Raw genomic sequence first — 11325 nt, 5'->3', positions numbered from 1 at the left:
TAGAAAGAGCGGAGATTGCACGGTTAGCTCAGTGGTAGTAGCGGAGTGCGCGGTCGAGATAGATACAAGGCGAGGTATTACAATCAGGGTCATTACACTAGTCCTCAACTTCACTACCTGGTACTGGGTCTGTGTAACGTACTGGGTTTGGTATTGGGTCTGAGTGATGTATTGGGGGACATACTCGGTCTTGGTGACGTATTGGGTCTGGTACTGGGTCTGGTATTTGGTTACGTACTGGGTCTGGTACTGGACTTGGGTCTTGTAGACGGTCTCGGTGACGTACTGGGGAACGTACTGGGTCTGGTACTTGGTCACGTACTGGGTCTGGTACTGGGTCTGGTAGAGGGTGGTGGGGACGACCTGGGTCTTGTACACAGTCGTATACACAGGAACCTGCGAGGAGAAAAACGCATTAAAAACATTGTATATACTTCTCCAGAATGAAAATGTAGACAAAGAATAGTTTGTCTTTCACTTTAAAGTCTAACCGTAGTTTGTTTTTGTTTGTTCCCATCCCAATTATTTGTTTAGTTTATAATGTTTTCCAGATTTGATGAATTGTCCTATTTCTGATTTGTTGTAATTGGCCAAATACTGACCTGCGGGACCTGCCCCAGTACTGACCTGCTGGACCTGGCTCAGTACTGACCTGCTCTACCTGCCCCAGTACTGACCGACTGGACCTGCCCCAGTACTGACCTGCTGGACCTGCCCCAGTACTGACCTGCTGGACCTGCCCCAGTACTGACCTGCTGGACCTGCCCCAGTACTGACTTGCGGGACCTGCCTCAGTACTGACCTGCTGGACCTGGCTCAGTACTGACCTGCTGGACCTGCCCCAGTACTGACCTGCTGGACCTTCCCCAGTACTGACCTGCTCTACCTGCACCAGTACTGACCTACTGGACCTGCCCCAGTACTGACCTGCTGGACCTGCGTCTGGTACTGGGTGACGTACTGGGTCTTGGGGTAGCAGGGGGCGGGTTGGGGGTAGCTGGGGTCAGCCCCCACCGCTGCCACCACACCCAACACCACCACAAACAAACTTGATGACATCATCTGCTAGAAGAAAATAATCAATACATTAACACACAAAATGAAGATATTTCTGTGTTTCTCATCATGTAGTAATCATCACATTGTCTTGTATAGAAGTGAAGAAGGTAATGAATATGTAACCCAAGCGCTCACTTGAGGGGTTGTTAGCAGTGCAAGAGCAGGAGAGAGACTGATGATTGTGGCTAGAACGCTCTTGTATATATATAGCGCGGGGGGCTGCTGCACCTTCCTGGGTTGCCAGAGGTGGTGGTGATGGTGACCTTGGAGACGAAGGCTGTGTTAAAGAGCTGTGGTACCATTACCCGGATGATGAGGCGTCGAGCCTCCTAACCCCCCGGGGAACGGGGTCCTCTGGGGGGGAATGACAAGGACCTGGGGGAGCTATATGTGGTTTGGATGGGTTGTGCTGACCACAGTTATATCATAAGAGGTTATACCTTGGGATCCAACCTGCGTCCGTGTGTGTCTGAGGAGTTCAGGGTCGCGGGTTCGATCACAAGATATTACCTCATTATTTTCTCTTTCCTGTGTTTTGTCATGTATGTTCATTTATACTTTCTCAACTTCACTCAGTAATAAAATATTTGTATTCATATTTGAAGTAAAACAGTCGTTATTGTAATTGTAACTTGTAATTTTTTTATGTTTTTGTTATGTGTTTTTTTTATTCTGTTTATGTGGTTGAAATTTCATATTGAAAAAGAGATTTTGAGATACTGAAGGAACTTAATAATTTTGTGTTCCCACAGGTGCTTTCAAATGTCAGTCTGGAGCATTGGTGGAGCATTCTGAACCTATAGTACCACAGCTGTTCTCAGTCTGGAAGATTAGTGGAGCATTCTGAACCTATAATCCCATAGCTGCTCTCAGTCTGGAGCATTAGTGGGGCATTCTGAACTATCAGTACCACACCTGGTCTCAGTCTGGAGCATTCATCAATCTTCACTACAACAGCTGCTGGCAAGGTCAGTGTAGCATTGTCCCGCACTAAAGCTTATATCAATGATTTCAGAATTAATTATATCCATATACCTCGGCTTGTTCTTCATTTGGAAAGTAAATTATTAAAAAATAACGTCAAATTTGTTTTCGAATCTTTTAATGGGCCGAACTTGTTATGCTAAGTTTACACTTAGCATCGTCAGAGGCCGAGGGAAAGGGGATGGAAGAGAAGCACAGCAGTATTGCATGTAGATGTGTCAAGAGAAAGATGATAAGATAAAGTAATTAAGAAGAGAAAGCCTTAAGCCAGGATGATTACGTTCGAGCAAGTACTTCAGTTGTGTGTTGTAACCTGGTCGAGTACGGCGGTGGTTTGGGTGAAAACTGGCTGGTCTCACTTGGTCGTGTTGTTGGTAGGACGGACTGGGGCTTATTGTTGGTAGGACGTACTTGGTCGTATTCTTGGTAGGACGCACTTGGTCATATTGTTGGTAGGACGTACTTGGTCGTATTCTTGGTAGGACGTACTTGGTCGTATTGTTGGTGGGACGCACTTGGTCGTATTGTTGGTAGGACGTACTTGGTCGTATTGTTGGTAGGACGTATTTGGTCGTATTGTTGGTAGGACGTATTTGGTCGTATTGTTGGTAGGACGTACATGGTCGTATTGTTGGTAGGACGTACTTGGTCTTATTGTTGGTAGGACGCACTTGGTCGTAATGTTGGTAGGACGTACTTGGTCGTATTGTTGGTAGGACGCACTTGGTGTAAGCTGGCTGTTGATAATTGGATGAGAGTGTTTGATGTGAAGTGCTTCTGGTATATATAGTCTCCAGTTGTCGGTGTAGCTCTCGATTAGTTCAGAGTTGCTGGTCAGGATATCCCTGGTAATGGTGGTCAGGATATCCCTGGTAATGGTGGTCAGGATATCCCTGGTAATGGTGGTCAGGATATCCCTGGTAATGGTGGTCAGGATATCCCTGGTAATGGTGGTCAGGATATCCCTGGTAATGGTGGTCAGGATATCCCTGGTAATGGTGGTCAGGATATCCCTGGTAATGGTGGTCAGGATATCCCTGGTAATGGTGGTCAGGATATCCCTGGTAATGGTGGTCAGGATATCCCTGGTAATGGTGTGGTTGTGTGTGTAGAGATTACATAAACTTTATGTATTGTTAGGCTCATGAAAGATATGTTGAGAGTCATACTTGACACTGTCCTCTTCACCCCGTCGTTGGCACCAAAGTGTCTACAGCAACTCCTTCCCACTGGAGTTTGATATCAGTTTATATCACCAGTGGAATAATTTGTCTCACAGTTCGTCTTACCTCGTCGCGAAGATTAAGGAATGGTAATTCTCAGAAGAAAGCGCCAAGCTAAAATAATTATATAAGACTTGGGAGGAATATTTTTTCAAAGAGCTGGGATATGAGGACGGAGGGAATGAACGGTACCCAACCACTTGGCCCATCGGGCATCGAACTCCGCTCTGCTAGACGCGATGTCGTCGCCCTACCGACCAGTCATGACACTCCAGAAACCACTCGACCCAATTCTTCGGCTGAAGACATTTGCGCTGGAACATTGTTGACCTTGACACCGTGACCTCTTGCCTGGAGGCCCAGAACATGACAGGTGTCAACAGTTAATGACGTGCTCCTTCTCGAGCACAGGTAATGACACTGTCATGAGTGTCATGACTGGAGGAGCTATTGTGTCACGTGAAGAATTAAGAAAGGAAGAAGCACAAGTGGAATAAAAATATGTAGATGCAGAAGAAGAGAAAGAAGCCCAGTGGTAACCACAGTCGACTCACAACTAACTGGTCCTGGGTGCGATTCCCGAACAGGTCGGGCCGTTATCTTACTTGAATTAACAACACTGTGTCATTAATTAGTCTACTGACAGTAATAGATCTTGTAAATCTGATCAATGGCATTCAAAAGATACCTTTTATTTCGATGTTATTATTCATATACATAAATAGTCTTCACAACATGCTTTTCGTGTCCATGGAGATAAAAGTGTATACAGTTTATACAATAGGATAAAACTGAATAATAATAAATTGTCAATTCAAATTTTATTTAGACTTGTTTTCTAGTCGACTCGTATATAAACGTCTTTCAGGACTTAGATATACATATATACACATATACAATATATTATTCATATATAATATAGAGAGAAGAGATATCGGTTAGTGTTGTATTCGATGTTATAAATAGTAAGGTTTTCTGGGCCCATAAGATATCATGTTGACTCCTGACGGTGAACAGTTTGGGGAGGCGCCCTCCGGTCTGCTGGCTGACCGGTCCTTCAGTAGCTGTAGCCGTAGGAGGGCTTGGGGCAGACCGTCTTGTAGGTCTGCTGGGTCTTGGTGACCGTGTGGTACTCTGGGACCACTTGGGTCTGGTACTGGGTCTGGTACTGTACCAGGGTCTTGGTGACGTACTGGGGGACGTATTCGGTCTTGTACACGGTCTGGTACTGGGTCTGTGTAACGTACTGGGTTTGGTATTGGGTCTGAGTGATGTATTGGGGGACATACTCGGTCTTGGTGACGTATTGGGTCTGGTACTGGGTCTGGTATTTGGTTACGTACTGGGTCTGGTACTGGACTTGGGTCTTGTAGACGGTCTCGGTGACGTACTGGGGAACGTACTGGGTCTGGTACTTGGTCACGTACTGGGTCTGGTACTGGGTCTGGTAGTGTGTGGTGGGGACGACCTGGGTCTTGTATACAGTCGTATACACAGGAACCTGCGAGGAGAAAAACGCATTAAAAACATTGTATATACTTCTCCAGAATGAAAATGTAGACAAAGAATAGTTTGTCTTTCACCTCAAAGTCTAACCGTAGTTTGTTTTTGTTTGTTTTCATCCCAATTATTTGTTTGGTTTATAATGTTTTCCAGATTTGATGAATTGTCCTATTTCTGATTTGTTGTAATTGGCCAAATACTGACCTGCGGGACCTGCCTCAGTACTGACCTGCTGGACCTGGCTCAGTACTGACCTGCTCTACCTGCCCCAGTACTGACCGACTGGACCTGCCCCAGTACTGACCTGCTGGACCTGCGTCTGGTACTGGGTGACGTACTGGGTCTTGGGGTAGCAGGGGGCGGATTGGGGGTAGCTGGGGTCAGCCCCCACCGCTGCCACCACACCCAACACCACCACAAACAAACTTGATGACATCATCTGCTAGAAGAAAATAATCAATACATAAACACACAAAATGAAGATATTTCTGTGTTTCTCATCATGTAGTAATCATCACATTGTCTTGTATAGAAGTGAAGAAGGTAATGAATATGTAACTCAAGCGCTCACTTGAGGGGTTGTTAGCAGTGCAAGAGCAGGAGAGAGACTGATGATTGTGGCTAGAACGCTCTTGTATATATATAGCGCGGGGGACTGCTGCACCTTCCTGGGTTGCCAGAGGTGGTGGTGATGGTGACCTTGGAGACGAAGGCTGTGTTAAAGAGCTGTGGAACCATTACCCGGATGATGAGGCGTCGAGCCTCCCAACCCCCCGGGGAACGGGGTCCTCTGGGGGGAATGACAAGGACCTGGGGGAGTTATATGTGGTTTTGGATGGGTTGTGCTGACCACAGTTATATCATAAGAGGTTATACCTTGGGATCCAACCCTTGTCCGTGTGTGTGTGAGAGCACTCCAGGGACGCTGGTTCGATCCTAAGTTATTCCCTCAATATTTTATCAATATATATCTGTGTTTACGTGATGTATTTTTTGTGCATTTATACTTCTCAACTTAGTATTTGTATTGAAATATGAAGGAAAAATACTTTTGTATTTCTTAGAATATCGTAAAAGAAGCTTGCAATCAAAGCTTGATGCTTCATTTGTGTTTAAACGTTTGGTGCTATTCTATTAAAGTTCTATTATAAAAACCGTTTTAGTTATCAAGTAAAACTTATGATTTTATTTTGTTGAATCCACAGTAGCTTGGTAGGTGAGTTTGGAGCATTTGAGGAGCATTCTTTCGCTTTGGAACCTGTGTAGCATTCTCATCTCATTCTCAAAACCGTCCTTCAAAAAATATTCATTCTAACTTCACCTCAATTTCATTGATTTTTCTTTTGATATTTGTCGCTATTCCGTATCTCTTTTGTCATTTCCTATCTCTGCGCCACATAAACTTTTCACATCAAACTTTCCTTCTTTCACAGCTCTAAAATTATTATGTTCCTGCTCACATTCTACAGCCTAAAGAATGAATCTAAAGAGCCTGAACTGTTTTCTGACCCCCTCTGGACTTTTCTGGCCCCTGGACTTTTCTGGCCCCCTGGACTTTTCTGGCCCCCTGGACTTCTCTGGCCCCCTGGACTTCTCTGGCCCCCTGGACTTCTCTGACCTCGTCTGGACTTTTCTGGCCCCTGGACTTTTCTGGCCCCCCTGGACTTCTATGGCCCCCTGGACTTTTCTGGCCCCCTGGACTTCTCTGACTCCCTGGACTTTTCAGGCCCCTCTGTACTTTTTTGGCCCTTGGAATTTTCTGGCCCCTGGACTTTTCTGGCCCCTCTGAACTTTTCTGATCCCTCCTGGACTTTTCTACTCCCCTGGACTTCTCTGGCTCCCCTGGACTTTTCTGGCTCATGGACATTTCTGGCCCCCTGGACTTTTCTGGCCCCCTGGACTATTCTGCCCCCCTGGACTTTTCTGCCCCCTGGACTTTTCTGACCCCCCTGGACTTTTCTGCCCCCCCCTGGACTTTTCTGCCCCCCTGGACTTGTCTGACCCTCCTGGACTTTTCTTGCCCCCTGGACTTTTCTGGCCCCCTGGACTTCTCCGGCTGCTGGACATTTCTGGCCCCCTGAACTTTTCTGGCCCCTGGATTTTTCTGGCCCCTTGGACTTTTCTGAGCCCCTGGACTTTTCTGGCGCCAGAAAAGCGCTATAGCCCCACAGCCCAAGATTTCCTGCCATCAACTATTCACATTTTAACTCTTAAGATGACATTTCTATTTCCGTATTACCTTTCCTTATACCGAATCTGTGTATATATATATATATATATATATATATATATATATATATATATATATATATATATATATATATATATATATATTCTTTAATTGGCTTTACCAAAGATGAGATTAGATTTGTTGTTGTTTTGCAACATTCCTGCACGGGCCCTAAGCCTCTGGCTGACCCACTGCGCGGGCCCTAAGCCTCTGGCTGACCCACTAAGTGTTGCTTGTTTCTGTTTTACTTGGGCGGAGTGTGAGTATTGATGACTGGTATGGTCGCTTCAGTATGAAGTATTTATGACTCGTATGGTCACTTCAGTAAGAAGTATTTACGACTCGTATGGTCGCTTCAGTAAGAAGTATTTAAGACTCGTATGGTCGCTTCAGTAAGAAGTATTTAAGACTCGTATGGTCGCTTCAGTAAGAAGTATTTATGACTCGTATGGTCGCTTCAGTAAGAAGTATTTATGACTCGTATGGTCGCTTCAGTAAGAAGTATTTAAGACTCGTATGGTCGCTTCAGTAAGAAGTATTTAAGACTCGTATGGTCGCTTCAGTAAGAAGTATTTACGACTCATATGGTCGCTTCAGTAAGAAGTATTTATGACTCGTATGGTCGCTTCAGTAAGAATGAGATTAGAGATTACAGAAGAAGTAATCGTAGTCGTGAATCCATTCCAATCTGACCTGGAAATGGATCAACTTGGCTGTTGGAGTTAATCATCGAAGCGTTGGTCTGTTTACCGGTGACTTGAAATTTTCCGACTAGAAAGAACTTTTGCTGATATACACAGCTTTGTTATCTCATGTATAAAGATTGTTTATATTTGTATTAGTTTTCGTATAAAGTTGATAAATACACTTAACACTTCAAACTGGGGTTGACTGAAGGGGGTGAGAATGCTTCACTAATGCTTCAGTTCACCTAACAGTCAGCTGTGACATTAAAGGACGACAGTGATCCACTAATCCAATCAAATCAAAATCTTTATTTATAAACCGTAATTCATATATAATTGGGAAAGCGTACGTAAAAACTACAGTACATTAATTATATGTCTCAATAACACCTCAGCCCGTAGACATTGTCATTACCAGAACCACAAACTTAACCTGTAACATCTTATACAAATCTTAACAATCCTGGTTTTAACAATCAGGTGTATATAGCAATCCTAATTAATACTTTCATTTTAGGCATAAAGTGTACGACGTTTAGCTAACAGTAAGAAAGATAGATATATTGTAAAGGCAAAGTGATATCATTCGTTCTTAAATGCTTTCCCCAAGTGTGGATATGAGGCCAGGTAGGTTTGTAGTGAGTGAATGGGCGCTTAAGATACGTCTAGAACATTGCCTCTATTTACAATTAAACTTACCAAGGCTATGGGACCGAACTTACCAATTAAACTTACCAAGGCTATGGGACCGAACTTACCAATTAAACTTACCAATTAAGCTTACCATTTAAACTTACCATTTAAACTTACCAATTAAACTTATCAATTAAACACTATTTAAACTTACCAATTAAACTTACCATTTAAACTTACCATTTAAACTTACCAATTAAACTTACCAAGCTATAAGACCGTCATCATTTTGTCGGTCCCGTAACTCACATCCATACAAGTTAGACACTGTTGAATAACTTGACTTTCGACCAGGTATCAAGGTGACCAAATTCACTAATGACGACAATTGTTCTGACCTTGAGATCTCTAATTGCATCAAAAAATTTGACAAGTGGTCCATTTGAGGATATAATATTCTCCAGATGCTTTTCAGAATACTTTACAGGAGTCTCGCTGCCTAGTAATTATAGACTGGGATCTCGATAAGACGAGTCCTGTGAGCTTAAAGTAACCTCAGCATACCAGAAAACACTGACCTTAGTACTGCCTCTCGACTGGCTCTTAACTCATTTTTTTTAACAATGGATCAATATAGGTAGGAAATAGAATTGAACTAAGAACACAAACCTTGTTTGACCACTTTTTTTAGGGAGAACTCTTCAGAGAGGACATATTGTACTCCATTTCACAGCTAATTTGCATACCTGATAAGAAATATATAAATATCTAGCCATTATGGGACATACTATTATGCTAAGTGCCTAATAGCTAACTTTGGTACCTAACCACTTGGGGTGGTTCAAGTGGTTGGGCACTATTCCTTTTCCTCGTCCACATCCCTAATCCTTATCCTGATCTCTTCCAAGTGTTATATAATCGTAATGGTTTAGCACTTTCTCCCCATAGTTTCCTCCCTCTGCTAAGCTATTCTCTAAAAGAATTTGTGTGTTCAAAAGCTGTCAAACGCGTTGGAAGCATCCGGGAACAGAGAATAAAACTGTACTGAATAGAACAGCTCTGTTCTCTAAATTCAGAACTGTACTGAACAGCCACCATGAAATTAAAAAGCGTTCTTGAGTAACCAGTTTTGAATGTAAATTAAAAGTCAAGAGGTCTGTAGATCATCATCAAGGTAGTCAATGAGTATATAATCAAATACTCAGAAGTTATCAGAGGAGGATTTAAGAACACAGCAGTTCTTTTGGAATAGGAAGAGGTTCATAAATGGTTATTTCAGAGGGCGCTGTACCATGGGAGAGAAAGCTTGTAAGACTCACAGATAGACAGATACAGTTTCGGGGTTCCATGTTTAAAGGGTGTCAAGAGTATATGTTAAAGGCACTATCGTAACAAATATGCCGCAAGGCTACCCGATATAACAGTAATAATTTACAGAGGAAACTAAACATAAATGCAGGGCCAGAAACTTAAAGCAGGAGACAAGGGCCCGTAACACCGCGACTAGCACATCCTAACTGACTTTACTTAATAACTTAGGGCAAAGCAAAAGTTAAACACACATACTGTAAACACAGTAAAAGACGCATGCAACAAGACAAAGCATCCTGAGCGGGAATAAAGTGAGTAGGCTAGTGGAAAATGCGAAGCCAGGGAAACTGAAGCAAGAGGCAAGAGGCCTGTGACACGGCAACTAGCACAACCTAGCTGGCTTAGTTAATAACTCAAATACAATGAGCACGGGTTTTATAAGTTAAAGAATTATGCACGTGGGTAGTACCTGGACCTTAAACCCACATTAACGTAGCGTGTATAACACAAACACCAATAGTCAAAATAGTGCAAAATAATGGATTAACTTAACGACCGTTGCCGAATGTTGAACTGCAAAATCCTGCCATCAGCGGCTGGAACATCGGGGCTGGGCACCTGCAGCTGGACATCGACAGCTGAAGCATCAACATCTGATAAAGGGAGGAAAATAGCGGCAACTGGCCACCAGGGAAGACCTTAGTGGTAAGTAGAGGGCCAGCTGCAAGACAATTTAGGCTAAAGACTGGAATATAACTGTTCTAGAAAATAACGGGAACAATTCATGAAGCTGGGAAAGCGAGAATTACAAAACTGAAAAGAGTGATAAATTGATGGGCGCAACGTCGGTTGGAACGCTTCAGCTGGAGGTTCATGACTGAAGCATCGGCTGCCGGGAAGCCTAAGATGGAACTGGGGCGTTAGCAGCTGTAACATCGTCTGCTGAAACTAGCTGAGTCTGTGAGGGCGCCCGCTGCAACAGCTTCGGCCGAGCCACCAGCTGGCCCATCCTCTGCAGGAACAACACCGGCTGGGACGACGTCGTTGGAAAAGCCTAACAATGTAATAAATTATATTATATGAATAATCGTAAATAAATGGTGTAAATAATAAAATTATAAACCAATTATAACTATAATTATAAATAATTATAAATTGCAAAACAAAGTATGCTCAAAATAAAACTGGACTATAACTCGTTAGAGAAACGGGATTAACACTTTGAGCCGAGGTAAATACAACCAAATACAATAACGAAAAGGAGTGAAAAAATACACGTCAGCTGGAACTTCGCGACCAGCGGCCTAGGAGGCCGCAGTGACATCCGGGCTACACCGGGCAGACAACACGTCTGGATAAACCAGCGGCTTGGGAGGCCGCATATTTATATGACCAAATAAATATAGCAAATGCTTAGCATGTTAGAGCAAGTGCCCCTTGAGCACGTCTGTGGGCCGTCCCTTTCAAAATTAAAACAGATGATGCAGAGGATCCCGGGAGGAGGGTGGGCATTATGTAAGAGCAGCTGCTGGCTTGGAAGAGGGGCCACGCCGTCTCCGTCCAGGTTTAACCTCGGCTCAATGCGCTCGCAGCTTGGGGCGGTTAAAGTCAGCTTCCAGACATACGTTCTCTTCCACTCAGAAAACCCACCGTTTTTTGGGAAAAACAGTGTTCTTTTTCTGAGGTTGGAAGAAAA

At 43.6% G+C, this 11325-nt stretch overlaps 2 protein-coding genes across 2 annotated transcripts in view; both read right to left on the bottom strand.

Annotated features, from left to right (window-relative positions):
- The window catches only part of LOC138368114 (adhesive plaque matrix protein-like), a 13206-nt gene extending 11984 nt beyond the window's left edge, over positions 1-1222 (bottom strand). Inside the window, exons 1-3 of the mRNA XM_069330415.1 lie at positions 1195-1222; positions 928-1062; positions 118-396 (exon numbers count right to left, since the gene is read on the bottom strand). Of these exons, the coding sequence (XP_069186516.1) occupies positions 118-396; positions 928-1062 (414 nt within the window). The 5' untranslated portion in view covers positions 1195-1222. The remainder of the gene's footprint in view (positions 1-117; positions 397-927; positions 1063-1194) is intronic.
- A 2920-nt stretch (positions 1223-4142) lies between these two features.
- LOC138368113 (adhesive plaque matrix protein-like) lies at positions 4143-5648 on the bottom strand. Its single transcript, XM_069330414.1, has 2 exons — positions 5074-5648; positions 4143-4767 (listed from the first exon to the last, which is right to left on the bottom strand). Exons 1-2 carry the CDS (start codon positions 5206-5208, stop codon positions 4324-4326), a joined length of 579 nt encoding a protein of 192 aa, XP_069186515.1. The 5' UTR covers positions 5209-5648; the 3' UTR covers positions 4143-4323.
- Between the last annotated feature and the right edge of the window lie 5677 nt (positions 5649-11325).

This window comes from Procambarus clarkii, chromosome 24 (assembly GCF_040958095.1).
Source record: "Procambarus clarkii isolate CNS0578487 chromosome 24, FALCON_Pclarkii_2.0, whole genome shotgun sequence".
Taxonomy (NCBI): domain Eukaryota; kingdom Metazoa; phylum Arthropoda; class Malacostraca; order Decapoda; family Cambaridae; genus Procambarus; species Procambarus clarkii.
Note: the sequence above shows the minus strand (reverse complement) of the source record. Positions and strands in the feature narration are given on the sequence as shown.